This window comes from Balaenoptera ricei, chromosome 1 (assembly GCF_028023285.1).
Source record: "Balaenoptera ricei isolate mBalRic1 chromosome 1, mBalRic1.hap2, whole genome shotgun sequence".
In the NCBI taxonomy this organism is placed as follows: Eukaryota; Metazoa; Chordata; class Mammalia; order Artiodactyla; family Balaenopteridae; genus Balaenoptera; species Balaenoptera ricei.
In genome coordinates, this window is record NC_082639.1 from 64,500,177 (window position 1) to 64,525,389 (window position 25,213).

Here is a 25,213-nt window from a genome sequence, read left to right on the forward strand (position 1 = left end):
TATACCTTCCCTGGACTACTGCAGTAGGCATCTGATTAATTTTGGGCTGTGATTCTCTTCCCCATATATTTTAATTCTTATTTTAGTATTATTTTAAACAAAATAATTTCCAGACTATTACAAGAAACTCCTATATACACTTTATCCAGATTTATTAATTGTTTATATTTTGTCCCATCTCCATCATCACTCTATTTTTTTTCAGAATCATTTGAAAGGAAATTAAAGACAACATTCCCTATAGCTACTAAATACTTCTATCTTTATTTCCTAAGAAAAAGGAAATTCACTTACATAATCACAGTACAATTATCAAAATCAGAAAATGTGACATTGATACTATGCTCCTTATCTAATCTATACTCAAAATGCAAATGTGGTCAGTTATCCCAATACTGTCATTTATAGCTATTTATTTTTGTGTTGTTTAGCATTCAATCCAGAATCATATATTTTTAGTTTTCTTGTGTCTGTAGTCTCCTTTAAACTGAAGGAGTTTCTCTGCCTTTCCTTGCCTTTCTTGATCTTAGTATTTTTGATGCATACAGAACAATTATTTTTATACAGTTCTTTGGATTTTTAGAAATATTGCAATTGAACTTTATTTTATTATTAATGCTCACAAAATGAATAATGTGATTTTCAAATCGTTTTATTGGCCACATTCAATTACACACCCCCGAATGCTGGGCCTGCCTCAGACCTGAGTATTTTTCACAAATGAGGGCATCTCTGCTTTCATTAGTAAAAACAGAGCAGAAGTTTAGCTTTTAAATTCCATGTAGATAGTTAGGTCTCATACTTTTGTTGTTGTTGTTGTTTTGCTTTGTTTTTGTTTGTTTGGTTGGGTTTTTTTAAGGGTCAGATTTATTGAGGTATAATTTATACACAATAAAATTCACAATTTTTTTTAAATTTTATTTATTTATTTATATTTATTTTTGGCTGTGTTGGGTCTTCGTTTCTGTGCGAGGGCTTTCTCTAGTCGTGGCAAGCGGGAGCCACTCTTCATCGCGGTGCGTGGGCCTCTCACTATCGCGGCCTCTCTTGCTGTGGAGCACAGGCTCCAGACGCGCAGGCTCAGTAGTTGTGGCTCACGGGCCCAGTTGCTCCGCGGCATGGGGGATCTTCCCAGACCAGGGCTCGAACCCGTGTCCCCTGCATTGGCAGGCAGATTCTCAACCACTGCGCCACCAGGGAAGCCCAAAATTCACAATTTTAAGTGTACAAGTTGATGACTTTTGAAAATGTATATATTCATGTACCATCATTGTTATCATGATATAACACTTTTCTATCATACACAAAAGTTCATACCTTTATGCAATTGGTTCCCTCCTCCATGTCACCTGACCTCTGGAAACCACTGATGTCTTTTCTATCCCTATAGTTTTCCCCTTTCTAGAATTTTATATGAATGCAATCTATTCAGTTTGTTTTCTTTTATATATGGTTTCTCCCACTTATCATAATGCTGTTGTTGTGTGTTTAGTAATTCATTTCTTTTATTGGAAAGTTGTATTCCCTTATAAGGATATACCACAGTTTATTTAACTATCCATCTGTTGAAGGATTTGTTGATGGTTGTTTTTAGATTTTGACTATTATAAATAAATTTGTTATTAACGTTCTTGTACAAATCTTTGAACTGTTTTTATTTCTCTTGGGCAATATCTAGGAGTGAAATTGCTGGGTCATATCATAAGTGCATTTTTAATTTTAATAAGAAAATGCCAAACTCCTTACCGAACTAGCTACATCATTTTCCATCCCATCAGTAATGTATTAGAATTGTAGTTGTTCCACATCTTTGCCAACACTTCGTATGGTCAGTATATTTTATCTTAGCCATTCTATTAGATGTGTATTCATATCTCATTATGAATATTTTGAATTTCCCCAGTGACTAATGAAATTGAATAAATTTTCATTTGCTTGTCACTAAATTTTTTTTGGTATAGTGTCTGTTGAACCCTTTTTCCCATTTTTAAATTTGGTTTATTGTTTTCCTGAATTGTAACAGACTTTTATATATTCTGCATACAGATTCTTCATTGGATATATATTTTGGAAAAAATTTCTCCCACTCTATGGCTTGCCTTTTCATTTTCTTAACAATGTCATTTAAAGAGAAAAGAAGTACTATGCATTATTTTTTAACTGATGACTCTAGTGATTACACTATGGATCCTTAACATATCACAGGTACTTTCTGTTAATATTGGCCTACTTCACTTTAAATGTAAGACCCTTCCAGTGGTATAGTTCCACTCAATCTTTATTCTTTATACTGTTGTTACCGTATACCTTACATCTATACATGTATAATCTCCAATACTTTGTTAGAATTTTTCTGTTAAGCATTAATATCTTTTAAAGAAAATAAGAGAAGAGAAAATATCCTTGGTTTTCAGCAGATTGGTTATAATAATCCTGTATATGATTTCCTGTGCACAATGCTTTTTGAACATTGAGTTTCTTAAATCTGTAAATTTGTTTTCATCAAATTCAGAAATTTTGACCATTATTTTTTCAAATATGTATGTTAGATTGTTTGATAATCTTCCAGAGATTACCAAGTCTCTGTTCAGTTTTTTCTATCCCCTTTCTGTTTTCAAAATTTTATTATTTCTGTTTATTTGAATTCAGTTTCAACACCATTTGTCTGCCATCTCCCATCTGATTCTAATCTGCTAAGACTTATTCATTTCAAATGTATTTTTCAGTTCCAGAATTTCCACTTAGTGTTAAAATATAATTTCAAATTCTCTGCTCTGATTACTCATCTGTTCATTTATTTTTCCATATTTTCATTTAAATTCTTGAACCTATCATTAGTGACTGCTTTAAGTGCCTTATCTGTTGTTTCTAACATCTGGATTACCTTAGTGTTTGTTCTATTGAATGCTTTTCCTTTTGACTACATGTTACATTTTCTGGTTTCTTTACTTATCAATTTTTATTGCATGTTAGACATTATGTATTATTTGTTACAGGAAATCTTCATTATGTCATCTTCCCTTAAAGGTGTTGAGTTTGTTTTCTCAGGCAGAAGGCTAGGGCAATCATGGAATACTGTGGGGGCTTACTTTGTATCTTTCCCTTCTCCCAAGATCACAGTTCTTTCTTCATGTTCTTCATTGAGAACAGTTGTGTCATATATTTTGTTCCACTTTATAGATTTTACTTGTCAGTGGGGAAAATCCATACAAGTTATCCTGTCATGATCCCATATATTTTTAGATTGCTTCTAAAGTGATCTGCATAAGACACAAATCTACAATGTCAATGTTCATTTAAAACTTTCTATGGTCACCCATTGCCTGTCTAATAAAATTCAAACTCCTAAATTAGATATTCAAGATCCCTTAGTTCACAGTTTTGCTGAATTTACTTTCCACACTCTTTTTGTGCAGTCTCTGAACTTCCAAACCTAATGGTTTTCAAATTTAATGTGCATGAGAATCATATGGTAACTACAGGTTTAAAATGAATATTTCCCTCTCCATCTCACACCAGTCTAATTTGATACATCTAGGATAGGCTGAGAATATAAATATTTTAGCAAATAGTCAAGGCAGGTTTGATGCAAGCAGTCTAAGGCTCCATGTTGAGGATCACAGTTCAAGTCTTGCAACTCAAATTGTGGCCAGAGAATCAGCTGCATCTGCCTCAAATGAGAGATTTTTAGGAATGAAGAATCTCACTCCCTATTCAACCAGAATGTGCTTTTTTTTTTTAAATCCCAGAAAGCAGGTTTGTGGGCTAAAGTTTGAAAAGCACTATTCTAGATTACTCCATTCTTTAGATTAAGCACTTTCATACTTCAGTGTTTTTATTCTTGTTATTTCTTCTGCTTAAATACCTTTTAATTTATTTTCCTGATAGGAAAATATTATTTATTTAAAACCAAGGTAAATTGAGCCTTCTTGAGCTTTCTTGAACTCTCAGATTTTACTGTACTATCTTTTGGGTTTCAGTTACACATTCACATTCTTTTTTAGTACAGCACTTGTAATTATTTGTTTATTTCTATATTTCATATGTTGGACTGTAAAATTCAAATTTGATAGTGAGTCTTTTTCATTCTGATTCCTCAGTGTATAGGACCTGTAAAAGATCCTTGTTAAATACTCTTGAGAAATTAATGAGTACCCAAACATTAGTACAAATAATACTTGATATTGATATAATAATGTACCTTAATAAATACTGTTAGCTTAAAAGCTACACTATTCATGTTCATATCTCAGTTCTGAGACTTAATAGTGTTCATCTTTAGGCAAGTTACTCTCTCCCACTGTCTCTCTGAAATGGAGCAAACAGAATTACCTATTTCATTGGGTGGTTTACAGTTTTAAAAAGGACAAACCATATGCAGTATGACATGCAGCAAAATATTAGCACATAGTAAATACTTAATAAAAGCTAATTATTGTTGTTGAACTTCTATTTCAACAAACATTTAATAGAGACCTAATGTGTCAGCCATTTTACACAGAAAAATAAAAAGAAAAGAACCATGTCCTCTGGATTATTGCATTCTGAAGAGATGAGAATACCTAATACTAGATATTAAAGAAATGAAGTCTATACTTAGATCAATGGGCTCCAAACATTTTTTATCATACGCCATATAAAATTAGTACCTCAAAATGCATATAATTGTTCATAAATTATAATCATGAATAAAAATCACCAGTAAATAGCTCAAGGCAAAGTAAACTCTTTGGCAGACAGTGTTAAAATTTGTGGATGTAAATTCATACTTCAAATATCATTTTTGATAATATCAAAATATTTTGACAAATTTATATTCAAAGATAATTAGACTGCCATTAATTTTACCTGGAAATTTAGCTTATACAAAGCTCAGGTAAGTAGCATGAAAAACGCAGCTCTGCCATTTTCCTTTTCTTCTTATGTTAATAATATGTATTTGATCTACAGTTTCATCACAGGAATTTTTTGAAGATAATATGCCATTTTTTTAAGGATCAATCCAGTTAAAATAAGATATTAAAATCTATAAATCCACTGAATTTGGCTCAAATAGCTATAATGCATCCTCATATACTAAATGCTAAAACTCATATATTAAATGCAGGCAACTCTCAACTTCTCTCTATTTGGAATTCCAAGTATTTATTTCTTATACTTTGGGTACTGTATGTAACACATGACAAACTGATACATGAACTGAGACCACCAGTGTAAATTTTCATGTTAAATATTAGTAAAATTTTATTATCTTTATATATAAATAAACATAAGCAGAATTTCTAGTATTTTCTTCTTGCACTTTAACGAATATTTCCTTACAAGACTTCTGTCACATTTTCATTCCACTTTGGGGCATACTTCTTTAGATGGTATCTAGATTGTACTCCTAAAATGAAATGCAAGACTTTGGGGAAAAAATTGAGATTTATATAGTTTCAAAGATTTTAAATAAGAATGTTAATGAACAAAAGTTTATTAGACCATCTAATTTAACCTCACATACACAGACAAACCACTTGATGAAATTTCTTTGTGAATAACAAGTAGCATTTTGATTAGTCAAATTCTTTTTAGCATTTCACAGGATAAAAGCAGATATTGAATGGTCACTTATTCCATCCTGTAGATTTCTAGCAAGATCTCATTCCAGTCATTCAGAAGAATTATTTTATATATTTATTACAAAGGGGAAGGACAAGGAAGGAGGGAAAAATTTAATTCAAGCCTATTTCTGTCTGGGTCACTAGACCTAGGTTCTTATTGCTACACAACCATGCCTATCCGAAAACTCTGTTTTCTAGTCCTGATGATTCATAGACTGGAAACCACTGTATCTTTTGTCCTCATATATTTTTTTTTCCATAGCATATGTGTTTGATTGCAAAGTTGAGAGATTTTTTTAAACTGTCCTAAATACAGGACCCAAAGCACTTTTTGCATACTTAACTTCCAGTTAAATTGCTACTTTTAAACACTGACTTGATCCATACTTTAAGGAACTAGGGAACATTTATACCCACAAATTAAAGCAATCTTTAAGATGGATTTTTTTTTTTATACTCACATTTCTTCTTAGTAACCAAATACTTCATAATCTTCTAAATGAACATGTTCTCAATGAAAAGATAGTGGGATGATAACTAAAAATGTTAATGTATCCTTCAGTTCTTATTTTGGACAGCACTGTTTCTTGAAGAGGATTCCCTGACCCCACCCCCCAGGTTTGGATTACATACCATGTACTCTCTTAGCACCTTATCACACTGTGAATAATGCTATATTTCATTTCCTGGTTACTTCTCTTCATCTTCCTCTAGATTAGGGGGTCACAATCTCACATGCTTTCAGGAATGAGGCAGTTAACATAAATAAATGAAGGTGTTAGATAATACAGCAAAGTTAAATGGGAACTAATAGACTCAATGTTTCTGAGATACAAAAAGTGGTGGACACTATGGCAAGTTAGAGAATTTATGCCCTATGTGAAGGGAGCAGTCAATATTCAGGTCCAGTTCGTCGTTGCCATATAGGAATGTAAGCCCAGTATTGTCCCAAATTTCAGAGAATCAGAAATTATATCAAGTTTCCTGATACTTGTTTGTTGGCCATTAATTCACAAATTTTAGTTTTAAATACATGTACACATATACAGTACAAACCATGTACATCATTTCCCTTTGAGGCCTGTTTGTAACCTCTGATAGGAATTATGAGCGCTACAAAGGCAGGGACTGGATCTAAACTGCTTATTATCTTATTTGAGCACTTAGAACAATTCCTGGTATATATTCATCAATATATGTGTTGCATAAATAAAGTTATAATTCTGTGGTGACTGGGAAAAAGAAAAGTACTTCAAAGGAGGAAGAATTATGTTGACATTGAACAAAATAGTCTCCTATTTTGGTCATTAGAATTGGAAATTAGGAAATTGTCAGATATCTCTGTAAGGGATATTTTAGTGGATTTGTGGGAGTAGAAAGTATGAAAATGGATTGAAAATAAATGGCATTAGGAAAAAGGAGGCAATGAATATTGATTGCTCCTTCAAAAGGCAAGATTGGGCAGTGTCTTGATAAGTGGTAGGATCATGGAAAGATTTCTACGATAGTGTTTTTGAGTCTTTTTAAGGTCTTGACTCTTTGGATAAACATAAAAATTCACAGTCTGTTAAAATTTTTTTAATTAAAAAATAAAATATAAGTGAAAGCAAATTAAAGGAATTATAATATTCAATTTGCTTTTTCAAACAGCATGTATTTGCATTCTCCCAAATTCCCAGAGATTCTGATTAGCTCCTCCCTGTTAAATCATATCTATATTATTGAAAGAGAAGACAAGCACACTCAAAGGCCAATTGGAAGCAGCCCACAGGAAGAAAGTGATTATGGGAAGCTGGAAAAGGGTCAGCAGAGGTGATGAGAAAAAAATAGGGCAAAAGCAAATTTGGAGATATTACCCTAGTAAGAGTACATGTACTCAGTCTAAGAGTGTGTTCCTTCTCTTTTTTCTTTCTTTTTTTCAAAATTTCAAGCAAAGTCAAGTATTTCCACCACACTGAAGTTTTTAATCATTGATATCTTTTGTGAAGATAAATTCAGAATTATTTCAACAAGAGGCATGTAGGTGTGAGCAGTTATTTTTACACTGATTAATGGATCCTTTCATTGGCAATGTCTATGACACATGAAGCAACTTTAGTCCATTAAATTTTTATACCTGGAACTAAATATATTTCATACTGAAGCCCTGCATAGTTCTTTGTCCTAGAAGAAACCTTAATGTTCTTGAAGACTACAAAACTGCTTATGTTACTTTTTTCTTTACAAGCACAAACAGGCTATAACAATTGCTATGTTGGGTTAATTAGGTTTATGAAGAAAAAACTGCTTAGGTAGGAACATTATTAAAATATTTATTTATATGTTTCTATTTTCACACTCAGAAACTCAGTCTTCTTTCCAAAGCAAGTTTGGTTCTGCCTTGCAGCTTGATGGGACACTTCAGGGAGCATTAAAATATCAGAGTTGGATAAGATATTACAAAAAACAATTTAGTCCAATTCAGAAATACGTCCAATCCGAGAAATACTGGGAAACGTCCAGTATAGGTAAATCTATAGAAAAAGAAAGTAGATTAGTCGTTGCCTACAGCTGAGGAGAATTGAGACGCAGTAGCTAAAGGTACACCGTTCCTTTCGGGGTTGATGAAAATGTCCTAAAATTCATTATTGTGGTGATGGCTGCATAACTCTGTGAATATACTAAAAAACCATTGAATCGTACATTTTAAAGGGTGTAATTGTGTCTGTGTGTTATATCTCATTAAAGCTGTTACCAAAAAAAAAAAAAAAGAAAGAAATTGACATATTGCATTTTTTTTTTAAGTGTAACCTCTTTTCTTTTTTTTTTAGAAATTCACGTTCTTTTATTTATTTATTTATTTATTTATGACTGTGTTGAGTCTTCGTTTCTGTGCGAGGGCTTTCTCTAGTTGCGGCAAGTGGGGACCACTCTTCATCGCGGTGTGCGGGCCCCTCACCATCGCGGCCTCTCTTGTTGCGGAGCACAGGCTCCAGACGCGCAGGCTCAGTAATTGTGGCTCACGGACTCAGCCGCTCCGCGGCATGCGGGATCCTCCCAGACCAGGGCTCGAACCCGTGTCCCCCGCACCGGCAGGCAGACTCTCAACCACTGCGCCACCAGGGAAGCCCTGCATTTTTAATTTCTTTTAATTTTTTTAATATCTTTATTGGAGTATAATTGCTTTACAAAGGTGTGTTAGTTTCTGCTTTATAACAAAGTGAAACACCTATACATATACATATATCCCCATATCTCCTCCCTCTTGCGTCTCCCTCCCACCCTCCCTATCCCACTCCTCTAGGATATCACAAAGCACTGAGCTGATCTCCCTATGCTATGTGGCTGCTTCCCACTAGCTATCTATTTTACATTTGGTAGTGTATATATGTCCATGTCAGTCTCTCACTTCGTCCCAGCTTACCGTTTCCCCTTGTGTGTCCTCAAGTCCATTCTCTACATCTGTGGCTTTACTCCTGTCCTGCCCCTAGGTTCTTCAGAACCATTTTTTTTTTTTAGATTCCATATATAGGTGTTAGCATACGGTATTTGTTTCTCTTTCTGATTTGCTTCACTCTGTATGGCAGACTCTAGGTCCATCCACCACACCACAAATAACTCAGTTTCATTTCTTTTTATGGCTGAGTAATATTCCATTGTATATATGTGCCACATCTTCTTTATCCATTCATCTGTCGATGGACACTTAGGTTGCTTCCATGTCCTAGCTATTGTAGGTTGTGCTGCAATTAACATTGGGGTGCATGCGTCTTTTTCAATTATGGTTTTCTCAGCAATCCCCAGTAGTGGGATTGCTGGTTCATAGGGTAGTTCTATTTTTAGTTTTTAACGGAACCACCATAATGTTCTCCATAGTGGCTGTATCAATTTACATTCCCACAAACAGTGCAAGAGGGTTCCCTTTTCTCCACACCCTCTCCAGCATTTATTGTTTCTAGATATTTTGATGATGGCCATTCTGATTGGTGTGAGGTGATACCTCATTGTAGTTTTGATTTGCATTTCTCTAATGATTAGTGATGTTGAGCATTCTTTCATGTGTTTGTTGGCAATCTCTATATCTTCTTTGGAGAAATGTCTATTTAGGTCTTCTGCCCATTTTTAGATTGGGTTGTTTGTATTTTTGATATTGAGCTGCATGAGCTGCTTGTAAATTTTGGAGATTAATCCTTTGTCAGTTGCTTCATTTACAAATATTGTCTCCCATTCTGAGCGTTGTCTTTTCGTCTTGTTTATGGTTTCCTTTGCTGTGCAAAAGCTTTTAAGTTTCATTAGGTCCCATTTGTTTATTTTTGTTTGTTTTTATTTCCATTTCTCTAGGAGGTGGGTCAAAAGGATCTTGCTGTGATTTACGTCATGGAGTGTTCTGCCTATGATTTCCTTTAAGGGTTTTATAGTGTCTGGCCTTACATTTAGGTCTTTAATCCATTCTGAGTTTATTTTTGTGTATGGTGTTAGGGAGTGTTCTAATTTCATTCTTTTACATGTAGCTGTCCGGTTTTCCCAACACCACTTATTGAAGAGGCTGTCTTTTCTCCATTGTATATTCTTGCCTGGTTTATCAAAGATAAGGTGACCATATGTGCATGGGTTTATCTCTGGGCTTTCTATCCTATTCCACTGATCTATATTTCTGTTTCTGTGTCAGTACCATACTGTCTTGATTACTGTATCTTTGTAGTATAGTCTGAAGTTAGGGAGCCTGATTCCTCCAGCTCCATTTTTCTTTCTCAAGATTGCTTTGGCTATTCGGGGTCTTTTGTGTTTCCATACAAATTGTGAAATTTTTTGTTCTAGTTCTGTGAAAAATGCCAGTGGTAGTTTGATAGGGATTGCAATGAATCTGTAGATTGCTTTGGTTAGTATAGTCATTTTCACAATGTTGATTCTTCCAATCCAAGAACATGGTATATCTCTCCATCTGTTTGTATCATCTTTAATTTCTTTCATCAGAGTCTTATAGTTTTCTGGAAACAGGTCTTGTGTCTCCCTAGGTAGGTTTATGCCTAGGTATTTTATTCTTCTTGTTGCAGTGGTAAATGAGAGTGTTTCCTTAATTTCTCTTTCAGATTTTTCATCATTAGTATATAGGAACGCAAGAGATTTCTGTGCATTAATTTTGTATCCTGCTACTTTACAAAATTCATTGATTTGCTCTAGTAGTTTTCTGGTAGCATCCTTAGGATTCTCTATGTATAATATCATGTCATCTGCAAACAGTGACAGTTTTACTTCTTCTTTTCCAATTTGGATTCCGTTTATTTCTTTTTCTTCTCTGATTGCTGTGGCTAAAACTTCCAAAACTATGTTGAATAATAGTGGTGAGAGTGGACAACCTTGTCTTGTTCCTGATCTTAGAGGAAATGGTTTCAGTTTTTCACAATTGAGAACGATGTTGGCTGTGGGTTTGTCATATATGACCTTTATTATTTTGAGGTAAATTCCCTCTATGCCTACTTTCTAGAAGGTTTTTTATCATAAATGGGTGTTGAATTTTGTCGAAAGCTTTTTCTGCATCTACTGATATTATCTTATGGTTTTTCTCCTTCAATTTGTTAATATGGTGTATCACGTTGATTGATTTGCATATACTGAAGAATCCTTGCATTCCTGGGATAAACCCCACTTGATTATGGTGTATGATCCTTTTAATGTGCTGTTGGATTCTGTTTGCTAGTATTTTGTTGGGGATTTTTGCATCTGTGTTCATCAGTGATACTGGCCTGTAGTATTCTATCTTTGTAGCATCTTTGTCTTGTTTCAGTATCAGGGTGATTGTGGCCTCATAGAATGAGTTTGGGAGTGTTCCTCCCTCTGCTGTATTTTGGAAGAGTGTGAGAAGGATAGGTGTTAGCTCTTCTCTAAATGTTTGATAGAATTTGCCTGTGAAGCCATCTGGTCCTGGGCTTTTGTTTGTTGGAAGATTTTTAATCACAGTCTCAATTTCAGTGCTTGTAATTGGCCTGTTTATATTTTCTATTTCTTCCTGGTTCAGTCTTGGAACATTGTGCTTTTTAAAGAATTTGTCCATTTCTTCCAGGTTGTCCATTTTATTGGCATAGAGTTGCTTGTAGTAATCTCTCATGATCCTTTGTATTTCTGCAGTGTCAGTGGTTACTTCTCCTTTTTCATTTCTAATTCTATTGATTTGAGCCTTCTCCCTTTTTTTCTTGATGAGTCTGGCTAATGGTTTATCAATTTTGTTTATATTCTCAAAGAACCAGTGCTTAGTTTTATTGATTTTTGCTCTCGTTTTCTTCATTTCTTTTTCATTTATTTCTGATCTGATCTTTATGACTTCTTTCCTTCTGCTAACTTTGGGGTTGTTTTGTTTTTCTTTCTCTAATTTCTTTAGGTGTAATATTAGGTTGTTTATTTGAAATGCATCTTGCTTCTTGAGGTAGGATTGTATTGCTGTAAACTTCCCTCTTAGAACTGCTTTTCTGCATCCCATAGGTTTTGGGTCATCATGTTTTCACTGTCAGTTGTTTCTATGTTTTTTTTTTATTTCCTCTTTGATATCTTCAGTGATCTCTCGGTTATTTAGTAGTGTATTGTTTAGCCTCCATGTGTTTGTATTTTTTACAGATTTTTTCCTATAATTGATTTCTAGTCTCGTAGCATTGTGGTTGGAAAAGATACTTGATACGATTTCAATTTTCTTAAATTTACCAAGGCTTGATTTGTGACCCAAGATATGATCTATCCTGGAGAATGTTCCATGAGCACTTGAGAAGAAAGTGTGTTCTGTTGTTTTTGGATGGAATCTGCTATAAATATCAATGAAGTCCATCTTGTTTAATGTATGATTTAAAGCTTGTGTTTCCTTATTTATTTTCATTTTGGATGATCTGTCCATTGGTGAAAGTGGGGTGTTAAAGTCCCCTACTATGATTATGTTACTGTCTATTTCCCCTTTTATGGCTGTTAACATTTGCCTTATGTATTGAGGTGCTCCTATGTTGGGTGCATAAATATTTACAATTGTTATATCTTCTTCTTGGATTGATCCTTTGATCATTGCATAGTGTCCTTCTTTGTCTTTTGTAATAGTCTTTAACGTCTATTTTGTCTGATATGAGAACTGCTACTCCAGCTTTCTTTTTTTTTTTTTTTTAATTTTTTATTTATTATTTATTTATTATTTTTATTTTTGGCTGTGTTGGGTCTTCGTTTCTGTGTGAGGGCTTTCTCCAGTTGCGGCGAGTGGGGGCCACTCTTCATCGCGGTGCGCGGGCCTCTCACTATCGCGGCCTCTCTTGTTGTGGAGCAGAGGCTCCAGACGCTCAGGCTCAGTAGTTGTGGCTCACGGGCCCAGTTGCTCCGTGGCATGTGGGATCTTCCCAGACCAGGGCTCAAACCCGTGTCCCCTGCATTGGCAGGCGGATTCTTAACCACTGCGCCACCAGGGAAGCCCCTCCAGCTTTCTTTTGATTTCCATTTGCATGGAGTACCTTTTTCCATCCCGTCACTTTCAGTCGTATGTGTCCCAGGTCTGAAGTGGGTCTCTTCTAAACAGCATATTTATGGGTCTTGTTTTTGTATCCATTCAGCCAGTCTATGTCTTTTGGCTGGAGCATTTAATCCATTTACATTTATGGTAGTTATCGATATGTATGTTCATATTACCATTTTCTAAATTGTTTTGGGTTTGTTATTGTAGGTCTTTTCCTTCTCTTGTGTTTCTTGCATAGAGAAGTTCCTTTAGCATTTGTTGTAAAGCTGGTTTGGTGGTGCTGAATTCTCTTAACTTTTGCTTGTCTGTAAAGGTTTTGATTTCTCCTTCAAATCTGAATGAGATCCTTGCTGGGTAGAGTAACCTTGGTTGTAGGTTTTTCCCTTTCATCACTTTAAATATGTCCTGCCAGTCCCTTCTGGCTTGCAGAGTTTCTGCTGAAAGATCAGCTGTTAACCGTATGGAGATTCCCTTGTATGTTATTTGTTGTTTTTCCTTTGCTGCTTTTAATATTTTTTCTTTGTATTTACTTTTTGATAGCTTGATTAATATGTGTCTTGGCATGTTTCTTCTTGGGTTTATCCCGTATGGGACTCTCTGGGCTTCCTGGACTTGATTGACTATTTTTTCCAATATTAGGGAAGTTTTCAAGTATAATCTCTTCAAATATTTTCTCAGTCCCTTTCTTTTTCTCTTCTTCTTCTGGTACCCCTATAATTCGAATGTTGGTGCATTTATTGTTGTCCCAGAGGTCTCTGAGACTGTCCTCAATTCTTTTCCTTCTTTTTTCTTTATTCTGCTCTGCAGTAGTTTCCATTATTTTATCTTCCAGGTCACTTATCCGTTCTTCTGCCTCAGTTATTCTGCTACTGATTCCTTCTAGAAATTTTTTAATTTCATTTATTGTGTTGTTCATCATTGTTTGTTTGCTCTTTAGTTCTTCTAAATACTTGTTAAACGTTTCTTGTATTTTCTCCCTTCTATTTCCAGATTTTGGATCATCTTTACTGTCATTACTCTGAATTCTTTTTCAGGTAGATTGCCTATTTCCTCTTCATTTGTTTTGTCTGGTGGGTTTTTGCCATGCTTCTTCATCTGCTGTGTGTTTCTCTGTCTTCTCATTTTGCTTAACTTACTGTGTTTGTGGTCTCCTTTTCGCATGCTGCAGGTTTGTAGTTCCCGTTGTTTTTGGCGTCTGCCCCCAGTCACTAAGGTTGGTTCAGTGGGTTGTGTAGGCTTCCTGGTGGAGGGGACTGGTGCCTGTGTTCTGGTGGATGAGGCTGGATCTTGTCTTTCTGGTGGGCAGGACCGCATCCAGTGGTATGTTTTGGAGTGTCTGTGACCTTATTATGATTTTAAGCAGCCTCTCTGCTAATGGGTGTGTTGGTGTTCCTGTGTTGCTAGTTGTTTGGTATAGGGGTTCTAGCACTGTAGCTTGCTGGTCATTGAGTGGAGCTGGGTCTTAGCGTTGAGATGGAGATCTCTGGGAGAACTTTCACCGTTTGATATTATGTGGACCTGGGTGGTCTCTGGTGGACAAATGTACTGAACTTGGCTCTTCCACCTCAGAGGCATAGGTCTGACAGCCGGCCGGAGCACCAAAACCCTGTCAGCCACACGGCTCAGAAGCAAAGGGAGAAAAAAAGAAAAGAAGAAAGAAAAAAAATAATATAAAATAAAGTTATTAAAGTAAAATATTAAGATATTATTAAAAGTAAAAAAAATTGAAAAGTAATAAAAAAAAAAGAAAGAAAGAAGAGAGCAACCAAACCAAAAAACAATTCCACCAATGATAACAAGCACTAAAAAAACTATACTTAAAAAAAAACAAACAAAAAAACACAGACAGACAGAACCCTAGGACAAATGGTAAAAGCAAAGCTATACAGACAAAGTCACACAAAGTCCATTGCCTCAATTTTAGGATGATTCGTTGTCTGTTCAGGTATTCCACAGGTACAGGGTACATCAAGTTGATTGTGGAAATTTAATCCGCTGCTCCTGAGGCTGCTGGGAGAAATTTCCCTTTCTCTTCTTTGTTCACACAGTTCCTGGGGTTCAGCCTTGGATTTGAACCCACCTCTGTGTGTAGGTGGCCTGAGGGCATCTGTTCCCGCTCAGACAGGATGGGGTTAAAGGAGCAGCTGATTAGGGGGCTCTGGGTCACTCAGGCCGGGGGGAGGGTGGGGTACAGAGTGCAGGGTGAGCCTGTGGTGGCAGAGGCTGGCGTGATGTTGCACCAGCCTGAGGTGCACCATGCATTCTCCCCGGGAAGTTGTCCCTGGATCAAGGGACCCTGGCAGTGGCAGGCTGCATAGGATCCCAGGAGGGGAGGTGTGGATAGTGACCTGTGCTTGCACACAGGCATCTTGGTGGCTGCAGCAGCAGCCTAAGCATCTCATGCCTGTCTCTGGGGTCCGCACTGATAGCCGATGCTTCCGCCCATCTCTAGAGCTCCTTTAAACGGTGCTCTTAATCCCCTCTCCTTGCACACCCTGAAACAAAGAGGCAAGAAAAAGTCTATTGCTTATTCGGCAGTTCCAGACTTTTTCCCAGCCACACTACCGGCTAGCTGTGACGCACTAGCCCCTTCAGGCTGTGTTCATGCAGCCAACCCCAGTCCTCTCCCTGGGATCTGACCTCCGAAGCCCGAGCCTCAGCTCCCAGCCCCCGCCCGCCCTGGCGAGTGAGCAGACAAGCCTCTCGGGCTGGTGAGTGCTACTCGGCACAGATCCTCTCTGCAGGAATCTGACCGCTTTGCCCTCCGCACCCCTGTTGCTGCACTCTCCTCCATGGCTCCGAAGCTTCCCCCCTGCCACCCCCGTCTCTGCCCGTGAAGGGCCTTCCTATTGTGTGGAAGCTTTTCCTCCTTCACAGCTCCCTCCCACTGGTTCAAGTCCCATCCCTATCCCTTTGTCTCTGTTTTTTCTTTTTTCTTTTGCCCTACCCAGGTACATGGGGAGTTTCTTGCCTTTTGGGAGGTCTGAGGTCTTCTGCCAGTGTTCAGTCGGTGTTCTGTAGGAGTTGTTCCACATGTAGATGTATTTCTGATGTACTTGTAGGGAGGAAGGTGATCTCCACGTCTTACTCCTCCGTCATCTTGAAGGTCTCCCATATTGCATGACTAAACATCTTAGAGACAGAGTGGACTGAGACATAAGGTGAATAGTCTCATGGAATTAGGTCAGTCTTGGGGACAATACATTTAATATAAATGTATAAACTTATACTTGTAAGGATATGGGGTTTACTAACATTTCCACATACGTTATTCCATTTTGTCCTCATTGCAGTTATGGAAGATGGATTAGATCCAGCAGGTATTAGACCCCATTTCTGTGAAGAGCACATGGTCAGGACTTACACCTGAAAGGCAAACATTTTGGAGTAGAAGGGTGGTTGGGGGTGGAAGGTAACATATCATTGAGAAAAGCATAGGATTCAGTCAGAAGACCTAAGTTTAAATTCCAGGTCAGTTTTGATTTAAATGCACATTAAAAGAAAACATTTTATGATATGGTATGCCAGTTTAGTTCTTGAATAGCAAACTCTGAAAGGGATTTAGGAGTGCAAGAGATTTATGTGGAAGTGACACCTGTGAAAGGAAAAGGAAGGAAGGAAGAAAGATTGGTCAGCAGGAGCTGTCAGACCACAATGCAGACTTGCTAAAATCTCTGCCAGCCCAATGGGAGCTCCAGAGCACACATTGCCTTTTAGAGGGGTGTCACATTGAGTGGAAATGGCTAGGTCTTTTTACCACCATCTTTCTCAGTCCCTGACTGGGGGCCACACTGAAAAAATTGTAATCTCAGCTCTAATGCTGCAGTGAATCCTGAATGAGCTAGCTGAGGGAAGCTGCCAGCTAACCATCCTCCTGGCACACTTTCTTGAAGGGAGATCTGAGTGGCACATCTCTACATCTTCCAGACATGGGGAAATTCCATGATTTTATAGTAAATGAAAAAGGGAGATTACCTACCTCTATGTGTAGTATGAGCTCAATTGTGTACCTAATAATTGATGATAAAAATTATGTTTCAAACATTGTGATAAATGCATTACATTATTTGATTTAATCCTCACCACTCTATGAGATTTATACTATTATGAACTTCATTTTACAGAAAATAAAAGAACCCACAGCTCAAGAGGTTAAGAAATGAGTTCCAAATGTAGGAAGTGGCCATCAGTATGCAAATACAGGTTTGCTTTGCTGTGCTAATCTGTGCTCTATGTAGTTTTATGAAGGTACATACCTAGGAAAAAGAATGAAAGAAAATAAACACACACATAAATGATAATAGTGATTAATGGTAGGACTACAGGTTATTAAATTGTTATTTATTCCTTTATTTTCTGTATTTTCTTCTATGAGATATTTTGGTTTTCGTTGAGGCAAAACCAACTACCCCAAACTTAGTCCTATAATACAACAATCATTTTATTATTCTCATGGATTCTCATTTCAGAAATTCAGAAAAGACATAGTGGGGATGGCTTGATTCTGCTCTACTGTATTTAGGACCTTAGCTGAGAAGACATGAATGACTGGGAGATACTCCATCAGCTGGGGAATTAGAATCCTCTGGAGGCTTCACATGTCTGGTGCCTGGGCTGGGATGACTATAAGGCTGGTCTTAGGTGGGTCATTTGATTGGAGAATCTTTATGTGCTATGTACATTCTCCATATGGCCTAAGCTTCCTTACAGCATGGCTTCCTCAAGTTAGTCAAACTTCTTACATGGTAGCTCAGAGCTTCAAGAGCAAGTTTTCCAGAAAACAAGGAGGAAGCTATGTGACTTTCTATGGCCTAGCCTTGGAAGAAACATAGCTCACTTCTGCCATAGTCTTTTTTTTTTTTAATAGATTTTATTTATTTATTTATTTATTTATTTATTTATTTATTGGCTGTGTTGGGTCTTCGTTGCTGCACTCAGGCTTTCTCTAGTTGCGGCGAGTGGGGCTTCTCTTCGCTGCGGTGCACGGGCTACTCATTGTGGTGGCTTCTCTTGTTGCGGAGCATGGGCTCTAGTCGCATGGGCTCAGTAGCTGTGACTCATGGGCTCTAGAGTGCAGTCTCAGTAGTTGTGACACATAGGCTTAGTTGCTCCACGGCATGTGGGATCTTCCCAGACCAGGGCTCGAACCCGTGCCCCCTGCATTGGCAGGTGGATTCTTAACCACTGCGCCACCAGGGAAGCCCTGCCATGTTCTTTTGGTCACAATCCACCCAGATGCAAGGAGAAGGAACATAGATTTCACATCTAAATCATAAGACTGTAAATGAATGCTTGCCATATTTTAAAACTTCCAGAGGACTTATTTCCATAAACAGAAGAAAGTAAAATTTAGACATTAAATAGTCCCAGTTTAATTTTCATTCTGGAATAGAATTGGCAAAAACCTTTGTGTGTGTGTGTGTGTGTTTTTAATTTATGTGATTTGGTAGTAGAGAATCTGAGCTCTCTGACACTAATAGCTACTTTTCCTGGATTTATAGTAACAATTACAGAGTTAACAATTACAGAGTTAACAAGAAGCAAGAGAGTAGATTCTGTATTAGAGTTTTATGCGTAGGACAAAGTTGGAGTTGCTACCACTACAAAAAATTTTCATCCATTTACATAAATCTTCAGAGGTCTATTGTACCCCCAATTCTATTTTTCAAGGAGATAGTTGGACTGATTTTTTTGTCCAAGCTTCACCTTTCCACATAAGGATTTTCCTTTGTTTAAAAATAATAAGTATCGTACATGTGAATACATTACAGAGGCTTATTTATCCCCACAGTTTAGAATGCTTCTGTTTGGCCCACTGAATAATAATAATGTAAATTTGGCTAGAGAAGGAAAAACCTAAGGGGAAACCTGTCAGTTCCCCAGAATAGTATTCCTAATGCAAATCTTAAGAGTCTTTCTTTTAAAAAACTTGCCCTCAGATACTTCTTGTATATTGCAGAGTATAAGCAATAAGTAAGGTCAGCTTTATAATATTTAAAATTTGCCTGATGTTTTTATTTTCTATGAATTTCCTTTCCAGGAGATGTGCACCAGATTGCTGAATTTTAAAATTATTCCATCAGGAAACAATATTTCTGTAGAGTAGGGGAGAAATATTTGGGACTTGTCAGTTAAATACAACAAAATACAATAAAATTGTATCCTCTCAACTGTTTCCTTGAGCTTGGCACCAAGGAAAGACCAGTGAAAGCACTATGGAAAGTCAAAAGTGAAGTATGGACTTTGGAATCATACAGACCTGAGTTTGTATCTAGCTCCAACACTTACAAACTACTTAAGGTTCTGCAAGTACTTTAAATTCTTGAACCTGACTTTCATCAACTATAAAATAGGGTTTATAATATTTTTCTCATAGGTAAATTGTGAAGTTGGAAAGAGATGATTTTACTTGGTACTTAACCCATAGTAAATGATTTATAAGTAGCAGTGATTGTTTTGTTACATTTTAGCATAGCTTGGTAAAATTAGAGTTCTATTTTTATAGTACTTAATAAAAAGATATATTTAGATCAATCAGAGGTCAGCTTGAGAAATCCAACCAAGATACGAAAGGGTAATTTATTACTTTTAACTTTTGACCACACTATTTGCCTATTCTGAAGGAATCATAACATGCTTTCTCTTAAAATCCACAGATTCCAGCTAAATAAAATACAAAGACAGTTGAGGAAAAGATGAATGTGTGTTTACAAGAATCTGCCTGATAGATAAATATTTCATATGCTCCATGATTTTCATATAATTTATTTTAATTTAGCCTAGTATGGTACTTGTCATAAGGTAGATGTTCGTTAATAAATATTTATTGAATTAAAGAATATCCATCTTTTTAATGATTTGTATGAGTTCTTCATATATTAAATATACAAACCACTTGTCAGTTTTATATGTTGTGTATATTTCTCCAATTTGTCATTTATCTTATAATATTGTGTTTTTCTAATACTTTTATTTGCTCATATTTCCCTCTATTAAAAAAATGATTTTATGCTTAAAAATACCATCTTCACCTCCCTGCATTTAAATGCCTGTTCATCTGCAAGGAAAAATGTTTTAAGGTGATGTCTTTCCCATTTATCTAGAGACTATTCATGTCTTTAGCCCTCACCATTCAAAATTAAAGGTTATTGGTGAGGTGGGAGTGAATTTCTGTGAATTGTTTTTTTTTGGAGGAGGCAGAACTAGTAGACGTTTCCTAATTTCCAGTACTGGTTCAGAGCTTTTTTATGTTTTCTTCTTTTGATTATTTCCATGAGTAACTAGTGAAGCAGAAGTGAAGTGTGGGGAGGAAGTAAAACGAAAGGAGAAAGAGGAGCTAGGTGATGGAGTCAAATCGATATCTTTTTTGGAAGCTATGCTGAGTCCGAGACTTCCATGTCTAATGGTAATGAATTTACTTAGTATCGTTTTGCCAGGTACCATTTCAGTGCTTTAGTGTATATGCGTCATCACATCAATTGTGGGTATACAGTTTATATGTGTATCAAATCAGGTGGACACGGTTATTGTCCCCTTGTTTTACAACTGAGGAAATTAGTGTAAATGTGTGATGTAACTTGCCTTAGATTACATAGTTGTTAGCAGAGCTGGGATTCTAACTAGGGAGGCTAATTCTAGTCCCCACAATCTTAACCCTACATTGTTAGTATACCAAATTTAACATGTGAAGAACAAAACATTTTATTTCTGCCTCAGAAACTACCTTTTCCTGTTCTTCCCTATCTCTGTGTCATGTCATTCTACTGCTATTTATTGCTCTTGGAAAAAATTTGAATACCCAATACAGTGGCCTGCAAAGTCCTACAAGATCAGATGTCTTTGACCTTATCTTGCACAATACTTTTTCCTTCTTTTATTTTTTAACCTTATACTCAACACTGGCCTTAAACACACTAAGCTTACTTCCATCTTAGGACTGTTGCACTAGCTACTCCCTGTCATTTAATGGCCATCCTCGAAATTGTGACTTAGATTTCCCCTTTTTGGAATTTACCATTTATCTCAAAGTTTACCTCCTCAGTGAAGCTTTCCCTGACTACTTAATTTAAAGTAGCCATTTAATCATTTGCCTCTTTCCTCTTACAGCCATTGGTACTTTATGACACTGTATATAATATTTTTTTATTTGTTTATTTTCTCTGTCTCCTCTCACATATATACACAGTAAAAATATAAGCTCCATGAAAGCAGGGATTTAACTATCTCACTCACCTCAGTGTTCCCACTGCTCAAACAGTGTTTCAACACATATGATGTGAGCATATTTATATATTAAAGAAGTATTTGTTGAGTGTATGGAAGGTTTATTGAAAAGGAGAATGATGTGGTCAAAACTGTGTGTAAGAAAATTTATCTTCTAATAGTGTAGATGATGGACTGCAATGAAAAAAGGCTTAGTCAAGGAGACCAGTCAGGAGGCTATGGAGGGTGATGTTGGAAATAAGGAGAAGAAATGTGAGAGGTCCTAGTGAGTCAAAACCAGCAGAATTCTGAAACTGATTGAGTTGAAGGGACTCAAGGTCATTTGGAATAAGAAAGTGCCATTAACGTGAATAAGGAATGCTAGGAGATGATAGGTCACACTTGGGAAATTATGAATGGTATTCACAAGAGCACTTTTGAATTTTTAATTTGAGATGCCATTGGTAGGCAGGATATATGGAATTTAGACTTAACAGAGAAGTCAGGACCAAAAATGAAGTTATCAGATTGTATAAGAATTACCAAAGGTGGCAATTAGAATGAGAAAATAGCTTAGGGCTAAGCTCCTAAATCAGTCAATTTTTGGAGACAGAAAAGATATAGATAAAATTAGCTTACCTCAGTGGAAAAATTGCTGTTTTTTTTTTTTTTTAGAATGGAGAAAACGTAAGTCTGTAAACTGGGCAGAAGGAGGCAATGGAATAGTAAAGGAAGATGAAATCTTTAACTTTCTTGCTAGAGCAGGTATAGAGTGGAAGATTTGGAAACTATAACATTAATTTTGTTATTTGAAGTTCTTTGCCAAAGTTTTTTCAATTTTTATAACTTCTCAACCTTCACTTACGTGTGGCAGCATTAAGAAATCAAACTTTTTGTTTTTAATGGAAGAGTTTTCTTAACTGACAGTATTTGAAATTTTATGTATATGCATAAATGCAATGCCTATCCCATGAAGACTTGACTTTCTTGCCACTGGGTGTGTTTGAGATATTGATGGGCCAAGTATTATAGAAGTTGTAGTTTGAATTCTCACTTTGAGGGAGAGAGTTAAACATGAAGAGCTTTCTTTGCATTCCCTTCCAGATCTGGAGTTCTGTGAATATGTGACCCTCCACATTACTCTTCTGAGTGTTCTGACTTATAAAATGAGGTTTATAGTAGTAATTTTTCATAGGATTACTTAGAGAGATATTTAATTCATTTTTTATCAGCAACTAGTTTTGAAGTCTCCATGTGCCAGGTTTAAATAAGTTAATGCGTATGAAAGGTTAATTACATAATAAAAATTCAATGAATGTTAATTTCTATTATTATTAAAAAGCACCATGTCTCTCCAAAGACAGAAATACAATGCAAATAATAGTGTGAAGAAAGTAAGGATTATTTTGGTCATTGCATAAAGTATTCTAACTTAAATGCTCAAGCAATGTTTCAAACATTTTCACTGAGTGAAAATATTTTAATGAGTCAAGTTAAGGAAGACACTACTGATTAACTACATATAGAGCCCATGACACTATGTCGTTAATTATGTATAGGACCCACGACACATATGTGTTAGAGAAGAATCAAGTACTGAACTACCATGAAGTGGCCCACTGCAGCCAGTTCAATAGTGCAGTTGCTGGAGAAAGCACATTTATTGGAGTGACCTACATGTACGATTGAGTTGAGTTTGCAAGAGCCTCACCATAGGTAAATGTCCTTTCTGTCTTTCATGGTCAAGTGGTAGAAGACTGATTATAATTGAACAGCCTGTCATCTGCTCCTACATTTCAACCATCTGAGAGCTGCTCTTTGCTTTCTCATGTGCTCTTGTGCCAGAAATCACACTTAAGTTTTCTTTGAGCGCCTAAATTGGCTGACAGTGAGGGAATCAATATATCCTGTTGCACAGTGTTCAAAGCTGCTATTGAGAGAAAAGTAACACTAAAGATGTGTTTCCTTGCAGGATAGTGCAGAATTGATCACTTCTCTGCTTCACAGTGGAGCTGACATACAGCAGGTTGGGTATGGCGGCCTCACTGCCCTGCATATTGCTACAATTGCTGGTCACCTGGAGGTAAGTCATATCTTGGCCACCTGTGAAAACAAACCTACCTCTTTGGATTCTTGTTTTCAAATGGTGGCTTTTGAGATTCGAGGAGTTGGTTTAATTTTAACTAATGAACACACACACATTTCTTTTGGGGTTCAAATTAAGCTATGTAAATGTTCTTTTGATAGCAAATTCGGTCTATTTTGTAACAGTGTAATCAAACATCAATTAATATAAAGATGGCTGGATATACAGAGGCTATATAGCAGTGATTAAAAGCATAGGTATTGGAGTCAGGCAACTGTTTCCACCACTTGCTATATTTACCTCAAGCAAGTTACTGTACCTTCAGACACCTCTGTTTTCCTCATTTATAAAATAGAAATAGTGATAAGCCTATTGTAATGATTAAATTAGATAATCAGTTTAAAGCACTTTGTAGATTGCTTCATTCATGGTAAGGAATCAATGAAAAATTATTCATTAATTCATTCACGTGTGCATTATTTGATTTATTAAGCATCTGTTGTGTGCCAGATACCGTTCTAGTTACAGTAGCAAGTAAAACAGGCAATTTTTTGAAATTTAGCTGTAGACAACAAGACAAACAATAAGGAAAAAAATATTATATAATTTAGTAGTGAGTACAAGAAAAATAATAAAATGAGGTAAAATGAAAGCAGAGTGAAGAAGTGGGCACCATTTAAAATAAGCTATTGGGGCTTCCCTGGTGGCGCAGTGGTTGAGAATCTGCCTGCTAATGCAGGGGACACGGGTTCGAGCCCTGGTCTGGGAAGATCCCACATGCTGCAGAGCAACTGGGCCCGTGAGCCACAACTACTGAGCCTGCGCGTCTGGAGCCTGTGCTCCGCAACAAGAGAGGCCGCGATAGTGAGAGGCCCGCGCACCGCGATGAAGAGTGGCTCCCGCTTGCCACAACTAGAGAAAGCCCTCGCACAGAAACGAAGACCCAACACAGCCAAAAATAAATAATAAATAAATAAAATAAGCTATATAGTGACACTATCATTAATATATATAGTAGTATCTGCAAAGGCCCTGGAGCAGAAAATATCTAAGTGTATTGGAGGGGCACGAGTGAGCCAAAGTCACTAGTGTATATGGGCTGGAGGCAGAGTGATGGAGACAAGGTCAGGTGATGGTTACAAACAAGATTGCAGTGTTTTAAAGGCCAGAGGAGGGACTCTGGCTCTTATCTTAAACTTAATTGTTGAAATATTAATTTCATATATGCAGAGCACTTTAATTTGCATTGTTTATTTAATTTACTGAGTAAATCCTCATGAAATAGTTTTTATTGTCACTGCCATTTAATAGATATAAAACCAAGGCTCTTGTACAGTAATTGTTTTTACAGATTACAAAGCCATTGAGAAAAAAAGCCATGTCTGGAATCTTGGTCATTTTACTCAAACTTCCATGATTTTCACACTCTATTAATTGTGGTAATCACATGTAAGCTCAACAGTGTAATAAATGAGCAGTCTTATGTCTTCATTATTAAGTAGTTGTCTACTTCTCCCTTTTAGTCATGTTGCAAGTTAAAGTGTACTTTCCTCACTTACACACACATGCACAATTGTGAACAAATAGAGCTGCATATAAAATCATACATAAAACCTGTAAAATAGGTGTGAGACATCTCTCTTAACAGTGTCAATTCGAAGGGCTCTTCGTTCAATAAATATTAACATATCTCAATGGGAGCGAAATAGTTTCCTTCATGTTGATATTTCCACTCCTTACTATATTTCCCTGAAAATAAATTATCTTATTTCTCAGAAAATAAATCTTTTTAATGATATTTATTATAAATGTAAATGAATTTGTATTACTTATTAGGAGGGGGAAATCCCATTAGAATCACTT

General features: G+C 36.4%; 1 protein-coding gene across 1 annotated transcript in view; it reads left to right on the top strand.

Moving 5' to 3' along the window:
* TNNI3K (TNNI3 interacting kinase) overlaps positions 1–25,213 on the top strand; it is a 311,246-nt gene that overhangs the window by 30,693 nt on the left and 255,340 nt on the right. Inside the window, exon 7 of the mRNA XM_059924452.1 lies at positions 23,237–23,347. Within this exon, the coding sequence (XP_059780435.1) occupies positions 23,237–23,347 (111 nt within the window). The remainder of the gene's footprint in view (positions 1–23,236; positions 23,348–25,213) is intronic.